Below are 26244 nucleotides of genomic sequence, written 5' to 3'. Positions count from 1 at the left end.
TTGGTACAAAGAAGTGATTAATATCAAGCAGATTAAGAGTAGTGGGTGGATATGGTGTTCCTGATAATAAGGATGGATTTTAGTGAAGCATATCTTTGATTACGCTATTACCAAGGAAAGGTAGCAATGAGGATAAACAAATTTGTTAAATTTTCTTGACTAACTAACTAATTTTCTTTAAGATTTCAACCAGACAAAATGTTACTTAAGTGTATTTCCTCTTTATTACTCGAGTAGAATTTTATATGGTATTTGGAATGGCATTAAGGAGAATAGATAGATATGGGTACATAGGTAATCTAAGGGTCCTAAGACTCTTGATTATTTTTACATTTTTGAAAAGATTTTTTTAATGTTTTTATTTATTTTTGAGAGAGAGAGAAAGAGACAGAGCATGAGTGGGGGAGGGGCAGAGAGAGCGAAAGATGGAGACACAGAATGTGAAGCAGGCTCCAGGCTCTGAGCCCTCAGCACAGAGCCTGACCTGGGGCTGGAACCGTGAGATCATGACCTGAGCTGAAGCTGGACGTTTAACCGACTCAGCCACCCTAAAAAGATTTTATTTCTAAGTAATCTCTCCACCCAGCATGGGATTCAAACTTACAACCCGGAGATCAAGAGTTGCATGCTCTACCGACAGAGCCAACCAGATACCCCATCTATTGATTATTTTTTTAATACTATTTAGGTTTACTTATTTATTTGGAGAACTTATTTATTAAAGTGAGCGAGGGGAGGGACAGAGAGAGAGAATCCCAAACAGACCCCATGCTCTCAGCGCAGAGCCCAACATGGGGTTGGAACAAACCATGAGATCATGACCTGAACTGAAACCAAGAGTTGGACACTTAACTGACTGAGCCACCCAGGTACCCCATCTATTGATTATTCTTAAATGAGGATTGAGTCAAAGTTCATGATTCTCAAGTGTCATTAGAATAGTCAAATTGTGTTTTATTATAAGATCTTCTAGTGCTTTCAGTAATTTGTTCACTATCAAGGACTAGCAATTTTACTCCCAGCTTTTAAGAAATAGTACAGGGGTACCTGGGTGGCTCAGTTGGTTGAGTGTCTGTCTAGCTCAGGTCATGATTTCGTGGTTCGTGGGTTTGAGCCCTGCATTGGGCTTGCTGCTGTCAGTGCGGAGCCCGCTTTGGATCCTCTGTCCCCTTCTCTCTCTGCCCCTCCCCCACTTGCGTGCTCTCTGAAAAATAAATAAAACACTTAAAAAATAATAATAAATATGTTAAAAAAAGAAATATTACAGAAAAGGTTCAAAATAGATTTATTTAGGAATTATTGGCCTTCAAACATTCTGAACACAGTAAGCTTTCCTCTCTGTATCTTTGTTATTTTGTCATTTTTAATCTCATGTTAATGTTCTTAGGTATCTTTTGAAAATCTCTGTATGGCAACTTTTGTTTCTCATATAGTCTAAATTTTTGATCTATCAAATAACCAGGAAATTCTAAAGAGTAACTGCTTGTGTTACATACGAATTATTCCCAACTTACCCAGAATTGGGTACAATATAACATACTTAATATATGTTAAGTATAATTTAATTTTCTTCAATTATTCTTAAAATATTTCAAGATTTCTCTGTATGAACGTTAGTCATTTCACTAAAGAGATGGAATGGGGTCTTGGTCAGATGATGGGTTTGCAGAACAGTGTGACTCAGTGTCACTCTTAGCTATGTGACTTTGGGTTCACTTTTGTCATCACTATTAACTAAATGAGCCTCATTACTCTGTAAAGTTCATTAATATTTCCTCATATAGAAATTAGCAGTCTTGAAGACCTGTAGTAAACATACACATATGCTTGAAAGAACTTTGGTTTGAAAATCACTTAATATAGTTTATTATTGTAACTATAGTCATTTCTGTAGTTTCTTTAGTCCACTGCTCCTGGTGTGTTCCCCACCATGGTGCTTTGTACCCCTACCCATCTATTCACCAAAACTAGAAAATTACTCTCCATTCTTCCTCTTCCTCCTCTCACATCTAAGTGGTCATCAAGTCCTGAAATCCTGACATCCTACCCCTAGAACAGCCCCCAAAGCTAATTAATTCCCTCTTCTCCCCACAGCTCCGATGGCTCTTCCCTTATTGTTTCTCTCCCCAACTATTGCAGGAGACCCTTACTTGCTCCACAGCATTGAGTTCTAACACCCTTCCAGTTTGTCTTCCATGTGGCTGTGACAGTGGCTTCTCTAAAATTCATATCTGTGGGGCGCCTGGCTGGTTCAGGCGGAAGAGCATGTGACTCTTGATCTTGGGGTCATGAGTTCAAGCCCTGTGTTGGGTGTAGAGATTACTTAAATAAATAAAACCTTAAAAAATAAATAAGATTCAAATCTGTGACATCACACCTCTCATTAAACTCTGTACTGATGAAGTAAAATCCATACTCCTTAACAAAGATCCTTAGCAGTCTTTTACCTATTTCCCTCATCTCATTTCATAGCATTTACTCATATGTACCATAAACTATGACACTTTTTCCATTTTATTTTTCTTAGTGTGCCAAGTTCTTTTCATTCTTCAGTGCCTTTGCCCCAGCTGTTCCTTCCATTCTGCTCCCTTCCCAGCTCTTTGCCAAACCAATGTCTTTCTGTCCTTTAAGACTGAACTCAATTGGGGTGCCTGGGTGTCTCAGTCGGTTGAGCTTCCGACTTCAGCTCAGGTCATGATCTCACACTCGGTGAGTTCAAGCCCAGCGTTGGGTTCTGTGCTGACAGCTCAGAGCCTGGAGCCTGCTTCAGATTCTGTGTCTCCCTCTCTCTCTGACCCTCCCCCATTCACACTCTGTCTCTAAAATAAATAAACATTAAAAAAAAATAAATTAAATTTAAAAAAAAAGACTGAACTCAAAAGTCTCACCCTCTGTTACCGATGTGTATGGCACCTAATAATGTCTGTATATTAATTTTGTACGCTGTTACCTTAATGAATTATATTTTCTTGCATATTTTGTTTGTTTGATTTTCTGGGTGTAGAATCAGACAGAACATGTGAGAGGAGTAATGTTTGACCCACTCTTTCACAGGTTATATGTCTCCAATTTCTTTATCTTCTTTAATTGCATTCTTCCACTTTCAGTACAGTGTTCAGAATTAGCCATGTTAATATGTATTTCTTAATTTTCTTAAAATGCTACAGAGTGACTAAAAACATTTTATTAGCTGGAGAAAAAAAAAAGTCTCAAGGTGCCTGGGTGGCTTAGTCAGTTGAGCATCTGACTCTTGATTTCGGCTTAGGTCATGATTTCACAATTTGTGAGTTCAAGCCACGGTTTGTGAGTTTGAGCCCCGAATCAGGTTCTGCGCTAACAGCATGGAGCCTGCTTAGAATTCTCTCTCTCCCTCTTTTTCTGCCCCTCACCACTGTCTCTCACTTGCTCTCTTTCTCACTCTCTCTCTCAAAATAAATAAATATTTTTTTAAAACCAAATAGCCTCATCTCTGAGAACTTAATATATACATACCTGCCCTTTAAATTTGAAGGGAAGGGGCATCTGGGTGGCTCAGTCGGTTAAGCATCTGACTCTTGGTTTCAGCTCAGATCATGATCTCACAGTTTCATGGGTTCAAGCCGTGCGTCAGGCTCTGTGCTGGCAGCCCTCGCCCTACTCACATTGTCTCTGTCTCTCTCAAAATAAATCAATAAACTTAAAAAAAAGTTCTTTTGAAGGAAAAAGGGAGCCAGGTTAGGTAGCTTTCTTCTGTGCATATTCTCATAATATCCTGTGTATACTTTTGTTAGTGTTCTTACTACAGTACGTTTACACAGCCTCTCAAACTTTTCCACATCCAGTGGCAGAAGAAATTGTATTAGACTTGTATACAGTGTGTCTGAAATTTTACATTAATATCGCATCTAGTATCTTAGCCTTAAAATTTATATAAAATTTACATTTGATTCCATAGAAAGAGGATACTTGACCTAATATAAAAATATTTTAATTTTATTTGTTCTGAAATAAAATTGATCTTTGTCAGAGATGGTAATGTTTATTGTGAAATTTCAAGTGTTCTCTATAAGTTGCCCTGTTTTTGTTCTCCAGACATTTGTGTAAACCAAGTTTGATAAATAGTGAGCACTTTGATGTCAGGAACTAGGTCTTTTATCTCTGGAATCCCAACATTAAATATCTAACACCAAGTAGATGGTCACTATTTATAGAAAAAAATGAATGAATGAACAGAAGTTCAGATTTTGAAATAATAGTGTTAAATGTTAGCATTGTTAAACGTTTTTAGTTATTTTTCTCCTAGAAAAAATATGACATAACATTGTGAAAGTCATGCATTTGTTTTCACTTTTTTTTTTTTAGCCCATGCACAAGCGGGGGAGAGGGGCAGAGGGAGAGAGAGAAAGAAATCTTAAGTAGGTTCCACGTTCAGTGCAGAGCCCGACACATGGCTGGCTCCCACAACCCTGGGATCACGACCTGAGCTAAACTCAAGAGTCGGACGCTCAAGCAACTGAGCCACCCAGGCACCCCTGAAAGCCATGCACTTTTAAAAACCATTTTCTGGGGGGCACCTGGGTGGCTCAGTTGGTTGAGTGTTCAACTGCAGCTCAGGTCATGATCTCACAGCTCGTGAGTTTGAGCCCCGCGTCAGGCTCTGTGCTGACAGCTCAGAGCCTGGAGCCTGCTTCGGAGTCTGTGTCTCCCTCTCTCTCTGCCCCTAACCCACTCACATTCTGTCTCTGTCTCTGTCAAAAATAAACATTAAAAAAAAAAAAAATTTCTGGGCTATACAATATAACAAAACTTTAAAATGAAAACTTTTATGGTTAAAAGTATAAAATATACAGGAAATATCACATTGTAAGTATTCAGTGTAGTGAATTTTCACACACTCAACAATTGCACACCAAAAACCAGAACCCCAGAAATCCTTCCATGCTCCCTTTGGGTTGCTGCAACCCTTTTTAACAGCATATATTCATTCCACAAAATCATTTTACACTCGAGTACGATTTAAGACAAGTAGCAAACTGATTGAATAGATTATTTTTTATTTTGTGACAAATTAAGTTAGTGATTTGGTGATCTTTACTAGTACCCAACATTACAAAATGGAACAAAGAAATAATTAATTTTAAGTGCTAATTATTTTCAGTAGTTTGATTTCGTACTAACCAGGAAATGTAATTAAAATGATTTGTAATGCCCATACTCTTATATACTATTCACAAAAATGATAATAATAAGCATTAAATAATAAACATTTTACCTTCTGCATTAAATAATTAATAATGAGCAGTGAAGTCTTTTGAGCTTTTTATGCCTAATGTCAAATTACCCTGATTTTTGTTTGACCTTCTTTTATTATTTGTTTAGAGTAGTGGTTCTCAGTGGGGAAGCAACCTGATTTTATCTTCCAGGGGACAGGCATTGGGCAGTATCTGGAGATATTTTTGGTTGTCATAACTGGAGGATGCTACTGACACCTAGTGGGTAAAGGCTTGGGTTGCTACTAAACTTAATTCACAGAACAACCCCACATCCCCTCAAAAAAAAGAATTATCTGGCCAAAACGTTAGTAGTGCAGAAGTTGAGAGCAGTATTTTCTAAAGAATGAATGGGTTGTTTGTGTTTGATGTAGATTAGTTCAATAGGGTATAGCACCATACTAAGTCATCCGAGGTATTAGGAATTTAATTTCCCTAGGCATTAGTTCATCTTTCTGCATGGTTTATGCACCCCAGGCCACAAACAGATGTCTTGAACATGTTGCTACTGATTGTAAGAAGAATGACATGAGGCAATGTAGAAGTGTAAATCCATCACCATTCTGGCAAGAGTCTCCAATCCAGCTCTCCAATGACATTTTCTTGCCATCTATTGGGAGGTTAAACAGAATCTAGTTGCTGCCCACAAACATTTATGCACACCCACACATGTTTATCCCATTCATTTCTTCCAGTGATTATGGGAGGTTAGAAACACTGGAGTGCACATAAATGCCAGTAACAAAGTTGGGAATTAATGTCTGATAAAACTGGTTTTAGCGGCTGTGTTTTAGGGGGTAGTTTTGTTGTGCATTTTACCTTGTGAGCTTATTCTGGTCTCAACACTTACCTGCCCTGAGGAAAGAGAGTCACATTTGAGGCCTGGTGTTAAAGGATTTGTTGTGCAAGGAAGAATTAATGGCAATATATATACCAATTCTGACTTTTTTTTCTTTAAAACTACTACTCAGAGAACAGCACAACAAAGCCAGATTTATATAGTTGGAACTCTGGCTTTGTTGTCTCTTACTGGCTGGGCCCAGGGACTGGCTCTTTCACACACTTAGCCTCATTTGTAAGTTGGTGCTACTGGTAACTGTCTCACAGCCTGACGTAAGGAGGGATTGAAATTGTAACTGTCAGAAGCAGCCCACAGTACCTGGCACAGCATAGGCCCCAGTAAGTGAAGGTAGCAGGTGCCTGGATTGTGCCGAGTTCTGTCGGATAAAATGTGGTACTTAGTCCCTTTCATCAAATAATTTATCACACTCTATGCTAAGTCTTAAAATTTTGGGAGTTAATACGGTTAATTATTTTTAGTTTATGTAATGTTTAGTTTAAATAATAATAATGCTAATTAACATAAATAGTAATACTGATGTCAATCGTATACTTGGAACAAAGTTTAAGTACTTTTTTTTCTTCTACATTGCCTTTAATTTTTAGAGCACTTCACAAACTGTGTAGAGAATGAGGTGGGCAGGGCCAGGGTGGAATCACAGAGACCAGTGTGAAGGTTGTGCAATAGTGAGGGAGCTAGGATGGGCACCCAGGTTAGGTTAGGGCAGAGGTGGTGGTGAGATTATTAAGACTGTACTCAATGCTTGAAATTTGATAAAATAAGTAATTTTCACTGTTGCATCAAGGATATTCCTAAAGGAAACTGGCATGTTTCTTTTTTTTAACAGCAAGTACTTGGCAGAGAATACAAAACCACTGTCTCCATTCTTGCCAAGACACCCAACAGTCCTACCCACCATTGCTTTTGCACCTTCGATGCTAACGTCAACACAATGAAACATTGAATTTCTAAATGTGCTGTTTCCACTAACCAGGCTCCATCCTCTCCCTCTTTGGCCGTAGATCCTAATTATCTCATGGCTAACGAACGCATGAACCTGATGAACATGGCCAAGCTGAGTATCAAGGGCTTGATTGAATCAGCTTTGAACCTGGGAAGAACTCTGGACTCAGACTATGCACCCCTCCAGCAGTTCTTCGTGGTGATGGAACATTGCCTGAAACACGGCTTGAAGGGTAGGCCATGGCCCCAGAATGCAAATGTGCACGCAGCTATTTTCTAGCAATACGTGTTCAAGAAAAGTGTTCTTTCTGGAGCCAAAGAATAAGAGGCTTGAATTAATAATATTAATCTATTGGAACGCACCCTATATGAGCACAGACAGGGAGACAGGGATGTGGTTGAATTAAAAGACATGCAGGGCTTAAATCCTTAAATGCTAGAGCTGGAAAGGACATTACGAGTATCTAGTCCAATACGGCAGTTCTGTTGGACAGGTGGAAACAGGCCTAGAATGGGAGGTAATTTGCCCAAGGTCACACAGTGAGTGGGGGCAGAGCAAGTGCTAGAATTCATATCTCCTGAGTCTTGCTTCTGTGTTCTTCCACTTGACCATAAGCAGGTTACATATTCTTTCCCATTGGACTCTTTTCTTCACTAGTACCACACAGCTTTAAGTACTATATTGTTAAAGCCTTTTATTGTTATTATTATAGGTCTAGTTATAAATTCTTCCTGAAAGAGGAAGGACTGAGTCTTGGGGAGTGGGGGATTTTTGGCTTTTACAAAATGTTATCTGTTCTGAAAGCATGAATAATTTCAGAACTGTCTGATAATGCAGAATTAATTCTCTGATAAAAAGGATTAAATAGATGAGAGAGAAGTGTGTATATGTGTTTGTGTGTGGAGGGCATGTTTATGTTGCAAGGGATATTAAAACATTGCTTTGTTTTTATCACCTTAGCTAAGAAAACTTTTCTTGGACAAAATAAATCCTTCTGGGGGCCTCTAGAACTGGTAGAAAAGCTTGTTCCAGAAGCTGCAGAGATAACAGCAAGTGTTAAAGATCTTCCAGGACTTAAGTAAGTTTAAGGTCCACAATTCTGCTAGGAAAACATTAACCATTGCCTTCAAGTCCAAAGATAATGATGACCATAATCATTTATTTCATAACAGTCCAGAATGCATGCTGTTTTTATGAATATGTACTACTACAAGAGACTTGCTAATATAGAATATTAAGAGAAGTGTGTCTGTGAGGGATAATTATCACTAATTTAAAAGAGGTTGTATTCATATTAAAATGCCAAAATTTTTCTTGTTTTTTTAAAAGTACTTGTGGGAATCAGTTAGAGTCTCAAGAAATCAGATCTTAGGAGGGAGGTTGCTAGACCCAACTAAGAAAAAGAATGTGTTCAATGAAGTTTTAAGAGCCAAGATTAAAACCGTTGTCAAGTGGACCTCAGGAACTGACACTGGGAACCTGCCTCAGAACTCAAAAAGAAGACTGATCATTTTCTCAAATTAGACTGGTTTAACTTTAATCAGATAGAGGCCTAAATGGACTGTGTCCACATTGCGAGTATTTGGACACTTAAATGATCCACACTAAGTTTATGAGGATTTACCGATGCTAATGTGATAGAACATTTTCATTTGGGACTCCCAGAGGTTTTTATCTTCAAATTGTAGTCTCAGTAATTCATTCTTCACAAGAGCAGTTGTCCCAAACACACCCCTAGTCCCACCAGCCCACACAGAACTCCTCACATAGGAATGTGGGAGAATAGGTTGTAAGGAGCTCAGTGTGCATGTTATTACTGGGGACTATTAACAAGAGTAAGTGAATCTGTCCCACTATGGCCTCTATCTCTGCTACTTGTAGTTGTTGGATTCATGTGTTTCTGTAGGACACCAGTAGGCAGAGGAAGAGCCTGGCTTCGTTTGGCATTAATGCAAAAGAAACTCTCAGAATACATGAAAGCTTTGATCAATAAGAAGGAACTTCTCAGGTATGAACATCTTATTGAACTTTGTTCTTTTCTTGCTATGTTCTATATTTTATATGAGGTCAAATCATATAAATTTGCTGTTTTTGCAGATCAAAAACAGTTGTTTCATGACAATTTCACATAGTTCAACTAATACTTCCTCCCATACCTCACACACACATACCCAAGAATATATGTTTATTACATGTGTTCAGTCTGTCACTGTGGCATATATATGGTCCTTTGCAGGGTAGGCTAAAACTTAATACACCCAGAAAACAGGAAAGGCTTTTGACTCAACCTTAGCATTTACCCAGATGCAATAAGACAGGAAGTTGACATGTTACATTAAATTTAAAAACAGCACACAAAATTCTAGATGGATTATAGACACAAATGGCAAAGAGGAAACAGTAAAAATTTTAGAAGACAATATAAGGTAGACAAAAATTTCTTAAACAAGACATAAAAAATTCTCCCTGTTAAAGAAAAAATGGATACATTGGTCTACATTAAAATGAAGAACTTCATTCATCAAAAGACACAAGATTAAAAGGCAATCCATAGAGTGTGAAAGGAGATATTTGTAACACATATATTGAATAAATGATATGAATCAGGGTATGTGAAGATCTCCTTCAGTCCAGTAAGAAAAAAACAAGGGCGCCCAGGTGGCTTATTTGGTTAAGCCTCCAACTTCAGCTCAGGTCATGATCTCGCAGTTTGTGAGTGTGAGCCCTGCATCGGGCTCCGTGCTGACAGCTGAGAGCTTGGAGCCTGCTTCAGATTCTGTGTCTCCCTCTCTCTCTGCCCCTCCCCTATTCGTGCTCTGTCTCTCTCTCAAAAATAAACATTAAAAAAAATTTCTTTTTTTTTTTCAAAAAAGAATAGATGAGCAAATGTAAAAATGGGTAAAGGATTTGAACAGGCGTTTCACAAGAGAAAATCAGAATGGCTAGTAAACATTAAAAAGAGGGGTGCCTAGCTGGCTCAGTGGGTAGAGCATGTGACTCTTGACCTTAGGATCGTGAGTTCAAACCCATGTTGGACATAGAGATTACTTTAAAAAAATATAAATGTAAGGGCACCTGGGTGGCTCAGTGGGTTGAGCATCCAACTCTTGATTTCAGTTCATGTCACAGTCTCATGATTCATAGGATTGAGCCCCACATGCTTGCAGCACAGAGCCTGCTTGGGACTCTCTCTCTCTCTCTTAAAATAAACTTTAAAATATATATATTTATATATATATATACATAAGTTCACTAGCCATCATGTAAATGCAAATTAGAACAACAATGTGATACACACCCACCTACAAATAAAGCAGATCTCCGAGGCAAATTTTTAAAAAACCATTTTTTAAAGATGCATTAAAGATGGAAAAATGATCCCTTGCATCTCAAATACAAATATGTGGGGAAAGTATAAATAATCACTTCAGTGAAACTACCAACTTCTCTTTCAGCTAGGCTGTCTATTATCTAGAGTCTATTCATGCACCTATTATCTAAAATAAAGTATTCAGACCATCCCCCCCCTTTTTTTTAACCTTTTCTCTATTATCATAGTACCCATATTCAACTATGAGGCCAGCATTTTCTGCTTGTCTCATGATTACATCATTGGATTCTTGAGGTTTTGTTACAACAGAGTATTCTGTGGATTTCTCTTACAGCGAATTCTATGAACCCAACGCCCTCATGATGGAAGAAGAAGGAGCCATAATTGCTGGTCTCTTGGTGGGTCTCAACGTCATTGATGCCAATTTCTGTATGAAAGGAGAAGACTTGGACTCTCAGGTATGCACAATGTGCTCAGTTACGAAGTGCATCACTCTGAGTTTTGTTAGCTCAGAATTTGGGTTGATCAGATTACACCAACCAAATTAAGAGAAATTCTGTGAGTCATGAATAGTATTTGTAAAAATTTTGATGTGAATATAAGCAATTACTTTGTTTGTTCTTCTAATTTGACTCATTTATGTATTATGAGTGTTTTTCAAATTTTCTCTTGACTGACCCCTGTTTAAAATAGTTTGTACAGACTGGCGCACCTGGGTGACTTAGTCAGTTGAGCGTCCAACTCTTGGTTTTGGCTCAGGTCACAATCTCACGGTTTGTGAGTGCAAGCCCCGCATCGGGCTCTGTGCTGACAGCTCAGAGCCTGGAGCCTGCTTCGGATTCTTTGTCTCCCTCTCATCTTGCTCCTTTCCTGCTCGCACTGTGTCTCTGTCTCTCTCAAAAATAAACATACATTAAAAATTTTTTTAAATAAAAATAAAAAAAGAATACAGACTGAAGCCAAACTGTTTAGGTTCAGATTCTGCTTCTTTATTTTCTAACTGAATAAATTTTGTAGTTTCTCGATGCTTCACATTTCTTAGCTGAAATACAGGGATTTAAAAAAGAGTATCTGTATCTACGTCTTACAGTTATTGTGTGGAATAAAAGAATTAGTAATGTAATTCACCTAGTACAGGGCCTGGCACGTATTAATTGCTTACTAAATAAAGCTGTTGCTTTCATTCTGACTCGTTCTCACCCCTTCTGTATGAAATACTACAGCAAATTTCTGTTACATTTTACTCTAAGAAAATGGAAAAGGAAATATGATATTTCGACCTGTATTAAAAAAATAAGTAAACTGAATAATGAAATAGCACTCCTGAAAAATTTAGACATAATGCATCAATGAAAGTTTGGAAGAATAGATATCAAATTGTTACAGTGGTCCTATCTGGGTGGTTGGGACTATGGGTGTTTTGTAGTACATCCTTTTATTTATCCGTATTTTCCAAAACTTCTTTAAGGAACTGTGCATTCTCTTTGTAATTATCATTTTTAAACTATTATTCCTGTAAGTGAATAGGGATTCAGTAGCAAAATACTTGAAAGACACAAAGGAGACAGAAACTTTAAACCTTAAATTTATATTAAGCATTCCCTTGACTTTCTTGTCAAAATCTTCTGTTGACTTGCATGATCTGGTCTTCTGGTCCTATAAAAGTAAAACATTACATTTTCATCAAAATTCCTAATAACTGTCATGACTTCATTGCTGTTCTGAGTGCCCAGAAAGAGATATTGTATTATGCCTCGGAAAAAGTATCTAATTTTATGTTAAATTCTGAAAATTCTCTTTGTAGGTTGGAGTTATAGATTTTTCAATGTATCTCAAGGATGGGAACAGCAGTAAAGGTAGTGAAGGGTATGTACAAAGAAAATTAAGTTTCTTTTCTCTTTAATGTTCTTCGATAGCATTTAATGTTTACAACAGTAGTGCTTTAACACACTTGCTGGAAGAATTTCCGATGATATAGCTTTAATAGAATCTTGCCAAAAGTATCTGACTATTGTGCATGCTAAGCCCTAAAAAGATTTTGGTTAAGTGGTTTTCTACTGTGTGGTTCAGGGGCTAACAAAATAAAATAAAAAGGTTTATAAAAGGAATCCCTTGCTCCTTCTCTTGAAGTAGTGTTTGAAAACGTGGCCTTCTTGATCAGAAAATTGCATTCTCCATTTCTTAAAACTTGAAATATTAAACATACAATATGGGGTTATGTACAATGTTAACATTCGGGGTAATGAGGTGAAGAATAATCGCAAACTCAGCACTGCTTTTACAGCTCTTGTAAATGTAAAATTACTTCAGAATATCCACATGGCCCTTAGAAATTAGACCTCAGAGGGGCGCCTGGGTGACTCAGGCGGTTAAGCATCCGACTCTTAATCCCCACTCAGGTCTTGATCTCACAGGAGAGTCATTGTTGTAAGTAATACCAGCAAAGCTAAAAAGGCTACCAGTTGTGAGATGAAAATTTTTATTTTTAAATGCCTCTGATAAATTATAGTGTTATACCTATAACCTGAGTTATTAAGGGACTTAAGCTATAGCAAACGCTTTATTAATATGGAGAATTTTTTTGTTTCATTTTTAAATCTCTGAGTCTTTCTTGTTTGAGGGCATTATACATCAGGTCTGTCTTCTGGTTTCTGTGCTACAATTTTCTTTTCTCTGTTATATGAAAAGATTAATGGAGGGAAGATCTTGGTGTTTCTAATGTTATTTATTTTATTTCTGTTTTTTCCTCCAACTCTCCCCTCCCATCCCAGAGATGGCCAAATTACTGCAATTCTGGATCAGAAGAACTATGTAGAGGAACTCAACAGACATCTAAAGTAAAGAATGAATCAATACTTTTACTTTACTGGGGATTTTGTTGCAAAGGAAGGAAAGAGTAAACTGATGAGCCATGAGATAAATTCAGGCAATACTCGATAAAAATAAATTGAATTCCTGCTTACCAGGCACTGAGCTAGGCACTAAATAAATGGCATTTAACTGTTTGGGTGACCTTTAGTGAAAGGCAATTTAAGATTAGTATGTAATTATAGCTCTAGTGATTGACTATGTTCAGTTAAAAATTCTTAACCATGTGACATACCCAGCTGAAACTAGCAGCCTTCTTGGTTCAGTAGATCCAGCCACATATTTCAAGAGTGATCTTGGGTAATCCACTCATTGCCTTGGGACCTTTCGATTAATCTTGTTGGTCCCTTGGATTTGTCATTTACACATTGAATTGATAGTATTAGTTTACCCTCTCTTTGCCATCACTACCATTATTTTCCCAAATACTAAGTATTTTTCAGAACTTCCGGAACATGAAACCATCTCCTCTTTCGTGAGGAGAGCGATCCAAATTCTGTTGGTGTTCTCAAGTACATTGATGTTCTTGTTATGCTAAAGACTGTTGAATAATTCAGAAAAATTGATCTCTCCATCCATTAACTATTATCTTGCTTACAATTCTTTTAAAAAGATAACAATTTTAATAAAGTAAGACCTATTATATGATTATACCAGTATTAGTATAAATTTTGAGTAGTCTTGGTTCCAGCTAGAAAATTCCAGAGCAGTTTAAGTATATTTTCACTGGAGACCAAGAACTAATAATGACTACAGTGAATTAATGGAGATATTAGTCAAGCAGAAGTATGCTTACATTTGATAGTGAAATAGAAGCATGACAATTATTTACTCTTTCATGCATCAGCTTCGTTATCTGTCTTTGGGGATACCTAATGCATAGGGTTGTTGAAAGGAGTAAATGAAATAATGCAAATAAAATAATTTAGAAAAGTGCTCAGTGTATGGCAAGCACTTAATTCATGTAGTTTATTATTATATACTGTGCCGTGCATCAGCTCCTTAATTTCATCCAACAAGTACTTCTTAAATACAAGCTTCAGTGGCCAGGATATAACAGTTAAGACACACAGCCACTTGTAAACTGTCTTAGAACCTGCAATTCTATCACGAATTGTGGACTTTAGACAATGAATGATAAATGCGATGGGTGTTTAAATGGAAAGTACAAGATATTGTTCTGTTTTTCAAGAGAAACCATTATGGGTTTTTTTTTTTTTCCTTTCTGGATAGTGCTACTGTAAACAACCTTCAGGCAAAAGTGGATGCATTAGAAAAATCCAACACTAAACTGACAGAGGAGGTAAGTGTTTTGGAAACACTTTGATTGACATAGAATTTAATAATGTGCATTAGTGGAACCAGTCATTCCTATGGAACTTTGAAAATAAAGGACTTGGCTTTTTCAGATAATGTCTGTAATAGGACATAATCCCTTGTTCTGACTGAGAATGGCCAGCTGGCTTATCTCAGGGGTGTCTGTTATCCAGTTGGACTCTGAAGGCGTAGAACCTGGGCCCATCAGATATCTTGCTTTCTTTTGCATGAATGTTTTGTCTGGGCTAGCCTAGAGTTAACCTTTAGCATACAGCTTGATGTTCGTTTGTTCACTCAACAAACATTTGGTACTGCTTACGTGCTAGAGCTAGAGAGAGATTTATGTGTGCATTGGTTGATGTGTGCCAGATTGGCAAGCTCCCACCCTCAAGGATCTCATTTTCTCCTTGGGGTGGTAGGGCAGATAATATAAAGAGCTCTGGTCAGAACACCAGCATTCCCTGCTTTTATGTCACGCTGCTTACGAGTCATGTGCTTCTGAGCAAGTAAGTCACTTGACCTCCAGGAGGCCCCATCCCTCACTGGCAGATGAGGGTATTTATACTTCCCCTTTCAGCCTCACTGTTGCTTTGAAGATCACAGGAGAATATATATGTGAAAATCCTTAGGAAAGTCCCCAAAATAAGAATAAATATTGACCTCATTTTCGCTTCTGATTAATAAAGAAATTTTTTAATTTGCCAGCGGCTAAGCCACATTTTTTTTCTTCAATAGCATTAGATGTTTCTATGGAAAATGTTACATAAAATTTTCAGGTGACAAAGACTTTCTCTTATGTGTTTCTGATTATAACTACCCTGTTATATACTGTGAGATAGATTTGGTCTAAATAAAACCCAAGTTCAAGTACTGGTCGGGAAGATGCTGTTTAAACATTTTCCTTCAGAACATTTTCATTGTTACAACTTTCAAACACCTTCCTTATTTCTCAGCCTTGTGGGCTTCACTTTTGGATATAGATTCTTAAATTATATTAAAACTTAATGGAAACGGTCCTTAGAATTTTACTCTACAAAGCTTTTTTTTTTTTTTTAATGTTTACTTATTTTTGAGAGAGTGAGAGAGAATGCGCACACACCAGCAGGAGACAGGCAGAGAAAGAGGGGGACAGAGGATCCGAAGCTGGCTGTGTGTTGACAGCAGAGAGTAGAGAGCGTGATGTGGGGCTCCAACTCATGAACTGTGAGATCATGACCTGAGCCCAAGCTGGAGGCTTAACTGACTGAGCCACCCAGGTGCCCCTCTACAAAGTTTCTGAAATACTCTGCATAGAAATTTTCTGCCGTGTTTCTGCTGCTCCTCTGTTGAGGCAATAAGGCCCAACAGTGAAGCATGGTCTCTAGATCTGGGCTACATGGATTCATGTCCCAGCTCTGGCACTTGCTAACTTTCTAATCCTGGCCAATAACTTAAGCCTCTATTTCTTGATCTATTTCTCTGTAAAATGGGGATGATAAAATAATAGTAAGGTTTTTGTGTGAATTAAATGGTAATACATAAAGGCCTAGACCAGTGTCTGACACATCATAAGCACCCAGTAAATATAGTTATTAATTTTATTCCCTCAGTCACAAGACTTGTCCTTTTGACCTAGATTTATTTTATTAGCAATATTAATTCATTCATGTACTTATTTTACCAGTAACATTTATTTTATTGAAACCTTGGATTTGTAGAGATAGGTAAGCACTGTGTATAGGCTTTATAAAGAATAGAAAAGGCAAATCAGATCTGTTTCTTCCATATGTCTCATTTCTTTTCCATATATCTATATCTGGATGTCTTTTCCACCGAGATCTCTTTTCCATATATTTTGGATTTAAGAGGGCCAGGAAAAAAACAAAAACAAAAAAACAAACAAAAAAAACCCCTCTTTTCTTTTCCTGAATGAATCAGTGTGATAAAGTGAGAAGTTGTAAACAGATGATGATATAAAAATATCCACTTTATTATTGATAAAGCTGAATATTCATAGAAGGCCCACTTGGAGATACAGACATAGTTTCCTAAAACTTTCTCTGATGTTAAAATCTTGGAAGTACCCATTTGAGGGTGTCTTTGGATCTAGAAAGCAGACCTACTTGTCCAGAGTTAACTTTTTTATGCACCGTGAGGCCCATGGAGCAGAGGGGAAAATGGGCTTCCAGACCCATCTCTAGAAAGCAGCCTGAGCCCAGGTTCCTCTGTACTTACACACTAGAACCAGAACTAAGCAGAACCTATGCTCACTGCTCATGAGGAGATCCCCTCCTGTTGGAATGGGGATATAAATGTTTCCCCTTAGCAGTGTACTGCTAATAACATTACCTTACCTGTTTAGGTGCTGAAATAAAAAAGTCTCTTTGATACTTAATGGTATCTTTTAGAGAGAGGACTTAGTTCATTTCTTTACTCTTAAAAATTATCTATCAAAGTTCTTATGTATCATTTGTAAGATGAATCCCAAGGCATGAGGTGACTTCTTTTTTATATAATGTTTATTTATTTATTTGAGAGAGAGAGTATGCATGCATACTTGCGTGTGTGCGAGCAGGGGAGGGGCAGAGAAAGAGAATCCCAAGAATGCTCCACGGTGTCAGCACAGAGCCCGCGCAGGGCTCCATCTCACGAACCGTGAGATCGTGACCTGAGCCAAAATCAAGAGTCCAACAGTTAACCACCTGAGCCACCCAGGTGCCCCAAGGTGACTTCTTTATTAAACATTTTAGAAATAGGTATTATAACAAAATATAAGTTACCCATGAGAATACCCTTGAGATAAACAATCTTAAGTTAACATTTTGGTCCTGAAAAAGAGTTTACACAAAAAGCAACAGTAGATATTTTTTATTTTTACCTAACCTAGTTTAAAAATACTTTTCCTAACTTCCCACACCATGAGAACATTTTTATGCAGTCATAGAAAGCTTTATTTCCTTCTAAGAATATTCAAGCCTGAAAATGATGTCCTAGCAGATCATGAATTATCTTATCCTCTGTTAAAAAAGAAAAATAAAAGATTATCTTTTAAATTTTTTCAACAGCTTGCAGTTGCAAACAACAGGATTATTACCTTGCAAGAAGAAATGGAACGAGTTAAAGAGGAAAGCTCCTACATATTGGAATCCAATCGGAAGGTTAACCTTACTGGATTTATAAAACATTCCTAGAAATGTGTTAATGTGTTAGCAGGGCGGTGGGGAGGGCCTCTACTCTAGAGGACTGTTTGGAAGTAGCAAACGTATATCTACTTGACATATAGCATGCTGTTTTTACTAAGACTCCATGTAGAATCGAGTGAATAATGGAGGTTATGCCAGAGTGAGGCTCCTTCTCCTACAGATGCTCCTTGGCTTCTCTGCCACCTACATCTGTTTAAAGATTCCAAGAACAGGTCTCATTCAATTTCTTGTTGTTTTGTACTAATGATTTACACTGTAGTTCAAGGTTATATTCATTATATTAAATATATCATTGTTTTTAGTCCATGGTACTATTTTGTAAGAAGTGTTTATCTGGTACCACTGGGAGTTACCATGTACATGAGTTTACCAGATAACTTAACCCCTTAAAGTATCAAACTTTTTATATATGTCTATACAGATTTTTTTGCAAACCTTTTATGTACTACACAATTCTAAGCAGTCTTAGATAGAGGACATAATTTAACACATTTAGCCCTTTATGATGACTGAAAATCATAATTACCAACAGTGGCAATTCTGTACTACATTACAGTGATGCTACCGTAGGGGCTGTTGGAACTGATAGAGCTTCTAGCACCTATACTTAAATGTTTCCAGGTTGCTCTGGGTGCTTGTTCTCTGCTATTATGATGTCACTGGCATCTGTTGCTTCTCCCTGAAAGTATTAGTGTCTCCCCACTCCCTTTTATCTTCATACTTCTAACCTTCTGTGACCTAAGAATCCAAATATCCATAGTTATTAAAATTATTTCTAAAAAGAAAGCAACTAGGCTCTGAGTGGGGATGAAGTTGTTTGCTGTGAGTAATGGGTTTGGCTTTAGTGTGTGGACTTTATGAAAACAAATGTGATTTCTCAGAACAGAATTTTTTATTTACTAAGCTTCTTCAATCTCTTTGTTGTCTTCATTCATTGTTACACCCGTTTAACCACATATAATCATTTTTCCTTACTAAACAGCAGTACTAGTGTCAGCTAACGCTGTACAGGGTGGTTTTTTTTTTTTTTAATCCTTAAATATATTTACTATTTCATGTATCTCTTCAAGGGTCCTAAGCAGGACAGAACTTCAGATGGGCAAGCACTGAGTGAAGCCAGAAAGCATTTAAAGGAGGAGACACAGTTGCGACTGGTAAACTTCACTTACGTTCTAGTAGTTCAGAAACCCATTAAACATAAAGGCCCACTTAGAGAGGTTTGATCTTACAGACCAAGGTCAGGAACATTAATAGTGACCTAACAGATTTTTGTAGATCCTAAAAAACTGTTTCTCACTCTTCTTTTTTCTTTTTTTAATTTTGAGTATGTTTATTGTGAATATGGTTCTACATAAAGGCAAGTTTTCATATGGTTGATTTTTACCTTCACTGGGCATTAGTTGTATAAAACACTCTTAACCAAGGATATTACCTTCTTCCATAGGAAGGGCTAGCTGCTAATTGATTAATACAGTGCATATTAGAAAACCATAGGAAATTTTGGGGGCGCCTGGGTGGCTCAGTCAGTTAAGCACCTAGCCCCGGCTCAGGTCATGATCTTGGGGTTTGTGGATTTGAGCCCCGCCTTGGGTTCTGTGCTGACAGCTCAGAGCCTGGAGCCTACTTCGGATTCTGTGTCTCCCTCTCTCTCTGCCCCTCCCCTACTCACGTCTCTCTCTTTCTCTCTCCCTCTATCTATCTCTCTCTCTCTCTCTCAAAAATAAATAAACTTTTAAAAAATTAAATTAAAAAATATTTAAAAATGGTAGGAAATTTTTAATTATCTGACTCAATTAAAACGAAATCTAGAAAACCCTCTTAGCTAAGTCTTAGCGTGGATTTTTTCATATCATAATATTTGCTAATGAGAATATTGTTCATACAGAGCTCTTCTGTGACTCTTGTAATGATACTTTAATTAGTTGTTTCTTTGACTTCTTTTTTTTAATTAATTTTTTTATTTGAGTGTAGGTCACACACAGTGTTACATTAGTTTCAGGTGTATGTTTCTCACTTTTTTTTTTAATGTTTATTTTTGGGAGAGAGAGAGACAGACAGACAGACACAGAGCATGGGTGGGGGAGGCGCAGAGAGAAAGAGGGAGACACAGAATCTGAAGCAGTCTCCAGGCTCTGAGCCATCAGCACAGAGCCCAACGCGGAGCTCGAACTCACAAACTGTGAGATCATGACCTGAGCTGAAGTCAGACACTTAACCAACTGAGCCCCCCAGAGCCCCGTTCCTCACTCTTTTTGAACCCATATTCCCTATAATGCTTTCTCAGTCCATTTTCTGAGACAGCTTTTGTAGTTTTATAGTTTCTGTTACAAGAACATTAGGTATATGGGACCTACCTTTTTAAACTTTATGATCCAAGCCCCTGTGAAGATTCTGATTTGTCTCCTTGTGTGTGTGTGTGTGTGTGTGTGTGTGTGTGTGTGTGCATAAATGTATAATAATGAATAATACTCTTGTAATAGATTTTATATAAGTATTAGTATATTAAGACACCCCTTATTATACTAATAAGTATTAGTATATTAATATTAGTATATTAATATTAATATATCAATGGCATTGATATATTAACTCCTGCAATTTTGATAATATGACAGACAAAAGTATCTCCCCCCACCAATAGTGTTTCTGAAAATAGGGAAAAGCCTGCAGATAAAGGTGCCCTGCTTTGTACTAAAAATTATCACCAACTAACAGTGTAAGAATAGAATTTCAGGAGTTCTGAGAAAACAGCAATATAATCTTAGTATCCTTGAAATGACTATCATTTTCCTTCTATGTGTTTATGGATTAGATCTCAAAACACTTTCTATGAGGAAGATTCTAGAAATAATATATGTCAGCATTTTAAGAAGCAGTCTCATTTAATCATGCTACCCATGCACAGAGAAGTACCTCAGATGGCACATCAAAATCAAAATCTCACACAAAATTTTCCACATTCCTTATGTCACAATAAGATACATGTTTGTTAAAAAAGAAAAGAAACCAAGCAAGTAGGTCCTAGATATGCCCCAGGCACACCTCAGGTCTTTGTATCTTTGATCATCCAAATAATGTTGCACTAATAATGGTTGAAACAAAAATGGGTTTCATGTTAAGTGAATATAAAAATTCAGTTACCATATCGATCATTCCCCGTTATTGAGATGTTTATGCTGGGGACCTAAAGTATCTTTTGGGTTTCTTGAGCTCTTAAATATGTCCGTAACATCCACATTGAAGAGAACTGCATCTATTTCATTTTATGGTAGCTACTGTAGCACTCCATATACATTTCCATAATAGGACATGACATCCCTTCTCTTACTATCACGGAGTGTCTCAAGTACGTGCATATTTTACACAGATTAAATAGCAGTATCTTGACCTACCAAGTTTTTCAGATTTGTAAATTATTGAGTAAATATTTTTGTGATGATCCTAATTATTGTTGTTAATGTCTCTGCATTGAATGATAACTTGTAGCTATTTTGCCAAAATATTCAGACCTGAGAGTTCACACCTTTTCCTTTGGAATTACAGAGTTTGAACTTAGTTGATGACAGAGAATAAGCAGTTTATTTACCTTTGGGGGCAGGATGTTGAAAAAGAACTGGAGATCCAGATCAGCATGCGACAGGAGATGGAATTGGCTATGAAGATGCTGGAGAAGGATGTCTGTGAGAAGCAGGACGCCCTGGTGTCTCTGCGACAGCAGCTGGATGATCTCAGGGCTCTCAAGCATGAACTTGCCTTTAAGCTGCAGGTAGGGGGAATAAGAGGAATAGGCTCACTGGCTCTCCAAGATCCTTGGGCTTCCCAGAGTCGCATCTCATTTTGAGGCTAGCTGCCAATAAACCACTTTAAGAATCAGACCATTGCAGGGTCCTGTGTTGCTGTTCTGGAAAGCCATGGTCACTTTTCAGATTGTAATGGGAAAGGGGGTCTGTTACATCCATAAGATAATTTCTACTCTCCAGCCTAACCTGCCAACTGAGTTCTGTATTCCATTAGCTTTTATACTGGAATGTGATAAATTGATGAACCTTCTGATGTTCATTTTTGTGGCAAAGATGCTTACAGCAATATTAATTTTGAACATTGCTTTTTGTTTCTTCCCCATCAGGAAATTAACTGGTATACAAATATATGAGCATTTCTATTTCTCTATCTCCCACTTACTCGTAAGGTTCAAGAGGCCTGTGTGATTTATTTCAGGACTTTACGTTATATGTACATCACTCATACTTCTTTTCCGTAACAGAGTTCAGACTTAGGAGTGAAACAGAAAAGTGAATTAAACAGTCGCTTGGAAGAGAAGACTAATCAGATGGCTGCTACCATCAAACAACTCGAACAAAGGTAAAAGTGCTGTTTCTTTAGTGAAACACTTGGGGCTTTTAGTGCTGGAAGTAAGAGAAGTGTGCTCTGCATTTGGCAAACAAAGTGTATGAGATTCTCCCAACTTAACAGCAGGCATGCTGGTAGAAAGCCAGTTAAATTTTGTGTTTCTCTAAGATGTCACTGAAAACATTTTTAAGAAACATATCAGCCTCTTGTGACTGTTTTGAACAGCAGAACAGTAACCCTCTTCCATCGTCCCATTTCAGTGTCATGTTGGAGGAGGGATAACCTGTGAGGATGAAAGCACTTTTAAATATGTTTACAGTTGTTATTTTCTTCTTCATCATTGAAGTCTCGGAATGCATTGGTGCTAGTGATGTCAGGGGTACTGAGGGCCCTTCTAATGCTTTAGCTCCTTTCTCTCCTCCCCACCATCTCCCTCTTGTCTCTCCTTTCTTCTGAGTGGTTCTGTGTGCCCACTGTCACCCCTGCCCGCTATCTTAAATTTGTCTCCAGCTCTGTCCCCTCTGGAGACCAGTCTTGGGTTTTCGTCTTCTGACTGGCTGTTTCAACTGGTACCTACAATTCAGTCTGCCCGAAACACATCCTCTTGTGAAGGAGTTGTGGCACCCACGGTCATTCTGTGTTGCCAGCCCGTGATGCCACCTTTAACACCCACTGGTCACCCTTCTTTTACTTGAGCAAAACTACACAGTTGCTGGTCCCTGCACATGCTTCCACTTTCCCCATCCATTCCTTCCCTAGTGGACCCACCAACTAGAAATGCCCTTCCTCTTCCCACTCCCTTGTTCTTGACATACATTTTTTACATTCAGACTCAAATGCCACCTCTCCAAAGCTTCCTCTGATACTTCTCTGATAACAGTAATCTACCCATTTGCCCTTGTTGGAATTCCCAGAGCCTTATATCCATACCTGCCCATAATGCTTACTTCTCACTTTCTGCCTCACGTTACAGCCGTGTGTGTGTGTGTGTGTGTGTGTGTGTGTGTGTGTGTGTGTGTACCTTCTGATGAGAGTGTGAGTTCTCAGGGTTAGTAAATGAATTTTTTAAGTTCCCTCGTTGGATCTGCCTCAGTGCCATGAAACATGCGAGATGTTCACTTAGCTGGTGCGTGAATGAAAGGATGAATGGGTTACTTCTTTTATTCAGATGATGCTTGACCAGGAGGTGGTCCTAAATGGCACTGCATATTAATGGTAACTCACAAGTTAATTGCAAATGAGCAAATAAGTTTGAAACTTCTGGTTTGACTGGTTTTTAATAAAAGAGTATCAGGTCTAACTAGGACATTCTCTAAGTGCTTGCTCATGAGCACTTACATGTTTATGATTTAACAGATTAATTTTGGTGTTCATAAGTTGTATTTTTGAAATGTTGTGCAAATTATTTTTTGATAGTTTTTTGACGTGGCACTTAAAGTAGACAGAACTAAAACAGTGACTTCCTTCTTCATATATTAAGCTGACTTTTTCTCTTGTTATTTTTGTCTTTCCCGTTTATTCATTTTCTCATTCCCCTTTCACTCCATTTTTATTTTTATCTTACTAATTTAGTGAAAAGGATTTGGTGAAACAGGCAAAGACCTTAAATAGTGCAGCGAATAAACTGATCCCCAAACATCATTAGGCACTTTGCAAGTGGTCACCTCGCAAGTCTGACGTACAACTTAATTGTAAAGAAAGAAATCTGGAAGTTACTACATTTAGGCTCTGATTCTACATAAAATGTCACCAAAAATTGACTTTGAATTTGTTGGGACTTTAAAAAAAAAGAAAGGAAAAAAAAACCAGTTTGATATATAGGCTGTGGGTTTTTTTCTTTATTTTCTCCCCAGAGTTAGAAACCTTAGTATAAGTTCTCAATTAATTGCCAAATAAACTTTGAGAAATTACTTCTGAGTTGACCGATAAACACACCATTTAAAAAACACACACACAAGAAAAGCCTAGGGAATTAATTAAAACCCAGTGTGCAGATTTTATTGATGCCTTTACAAGCAGTCCCTGACCATATCAGATTCTAGGTGCATTGTGTGTACCAGCAGGCCTGCTCGGCCACTGCGACGTAGTGAACAGGAGGTGACAGCATATGGACTAGCACTCTCCTAAAATAGCTCTGTGTCTCCTAGGCCCTGGCCCCTTTCCACTTCTGTTGTGTAGGTTTACTCCCCAAGCCACGGATAAGTACTTAGCATCTCACTACAGTTCTATTCTCAGTAACCAAGATTGCTTGCAACTTTTTTGCCTTAGTGACTTTGGGGGGGGAGGGGGTGGGAAACCCGCATCATTACATTTCTTTAAAGTACATAGAGATAAAGGTAGTGATTAGGTAACTTATGATAACGTAATAATGTGGAAGCTTGGAAAACCCTCCTAATATTTGTCATCTTCTACCTCTGCCATTTTCCTGCAGTGCCACTTCCTATTTAGGTAGCTCAGAGAGAACAATTTTAATGAAAAACTCGTCTATTAAAAAAAACAAAACAAAAAAAACACACAAAAAAAAAACACTACACAATTTTCAAATCTATCTTGCTTTTCCTTTTGAAGCAAAGACAACAAGGTATAGACATGAGTGATGGTTCCCCACCTGTCATTCCTTGCTGGAAACATTGACTTAAGAGCTTCTATTACTTTCTGTTCAGATGGGGATTTGCTAGTCTCTAGGAAACTAACTATCTGATTTTATTAGAAAACCATCTCAAGGTAGGAAATAGATACATAATAAACTCTTTATTATTATTTAGTCTAAAAGCAAACATTCCCAGTAGATAACCACAAGAGTGATTAATTAGCAGGGCTTCTTTTTCTAAGTGACCCCAGATCTACCCCTTTCTAGGCTTTGCATTGTAAATAATCCTATAAATACTTGGATTTTTTTTTTTAATGACTTTTGATATGGGGGAACAGGCTGTACATAAGCCTTCATTCCTTCAAAAAGTCTTGACAAAAAAATGTTTTTTTCTCATTTTGGTATGATTTGCAGCATTTCAGCTGCTTAGGTGGGAACAAATATAACCCCCCTTTGCTTCCAGCTTTTGAAACTCTTTACCTTCTTCTTGGAAAAACCAGAATTAAGAGAGTAAGATAGATTTCACTTGTGCTTCTATAGGTCCTTACAGACTTGAACCAAAGTCAAGTCAAAGAGCATATGACTAACCTCATGGAATATCCTGTGCTCTTGAACTTATTTTAGTTCTTATAATTTTGCACCTGTTCTTATCTTCATCAACCTTTTGTGGTGATGAATTGCCTTTTCTATGAGCATTTGGGAGGAGTGCTCAAACACTAAAATAAAACATTTTAAAGACTACAGATAGCATGCTTTCAAATTCTATTATATAGAGCCCCAGAGGTTTCACCTTTTAGAACATGCTTCTTTATAGGTGCAAAGTTATGGGATATATAGAAGAAAACATTCATTAGAATTCTCCAGAGAATACGATCAGGAATCTTACATAGGCCCAGTGCTGAGTTGTTTGTCCACTTAGTCACACACAACCTGGTGGGAATGGAAAAGGAAAGAGATGGCCAAACTCTGGCAAAGGCTTTTCCTTATAGAAACAGCCGAAAAGCCTTGGTAAGTGTTAATGTGTAATGTCCGTGATTTAATATAATTTGTGGTTTAGGGAAAGGACCAGGAACATGTTCTAATTCCACATATAATAAGGTAGTTGCCCATTTGCAAGTTCCAGTTATGTGTGTAAAGCAGAAATATGAAGTACCAAACCTATTAGGAAATAAACACAAACAAAAGGTGGATTTGACTTTAATTACTGTGTACTTGAGGTTGGCTTTGGATATGGATTTTCTAAAAAGTGATGTTTTATTGTTTATCATCTAATGGCTGTAAACTGTAGTACTAGAATAAAAAAAATTGGAAAATCAACTTTTCCTCTGCCTGGTTCACCTTCATCTTACTTTTCGTTGGAATTTGTTTCTTCTCCATCTTTTTTCCTCCATATAATTTCTTCCCCTGTGTCCTGCAAAGCTTTTTGTCCCCCCCACCCCACCCCGCCACGTCTCTCCATGCCTTCTTCCCTGGGTTGCTTTATTTTGTGTTGTAAACTTGGTCTTCCTCCCCACCATGGCTTTTGTTTTTTATCACAAGTTCATGTGGCTCA

At 37.6% G+C, this 26244-nt stretch overlaps 1 protein-coding gene across 11 annotated transcripts in view; it reads left to right on the top strand.

The window, feature by feature from the left end:
- The window catches only part of RUFY3 (RUN and FYVE domain containing 3), an 80091-nt gene that overhangs the window by 43889 nt on the left and 9958 nt on the right, over positions 1–26244 (top strand). For 8 of the 11 annotated variants that reach the window (XR_008296285.1, XM_027058020.2, XM_053217268.1 and 5 more), the window contains 11 exons: positions 7113–7286; positions 8015–8132; positions 8961–9062; positions 10720–10843; positions 12190–12251; positions 13157–13222; positions 14487–14556; positions 17615–17707; positions 18823–18906; positions 21351–21518; positions 22017–22114. Coding sequence is in view for 10 of the 11 variants with exons in the window: in XM_027058020.2 (XP_026913821.2) it covers positions 7113–7286; positions 8015–8132; positions 8961–9062; positions 10720–10843; positions 12190–12251; positions 13157–13222; positions 14487–14556; positions 17615–17707; positions 18823–18906; positions 21351–21518; positions 22017–22114 (1159 nt within the window). In the remaining variant the exon portion in view is untranslated. Of the gene's footprint in view, positions 1–7112; positions 7287–8014; positions 8133–8960; positions 9063–10719; positions 10844–12189; positions 12252–13156; positions 13223–14486; positions 14557–17614; positions 17708–18822; positions 18907–21350; positions 21519–22016; positions 22115–23674; positions 26006–26244 lie in introns of those variants that run through there. The other 3 variants (XM_053217271.1, XM_015081894.3, XM_015081895.3) reach the window with 1 other exon arrangement.

This window comes from Acinonyx jubatus, chromosome B1 (genome assembly GCF_027475565.1).
Source record: "Acinonyx jubatus isolate Ajub_Pintada_27869175 chromosome B1, VMU_Ajub_asm_v1.0, whole genome shotgun sequence".
NCBI lineage: Eukaryota > Metazoa > Chordata > Mammalia > Carnivora > Felidae > Acinonyx > Acinonyx jubatus.
Note: the sequence above shows the minus strand (reverse complement) of the source record. Positions and strands in the feature narration are given on the sequence as shown.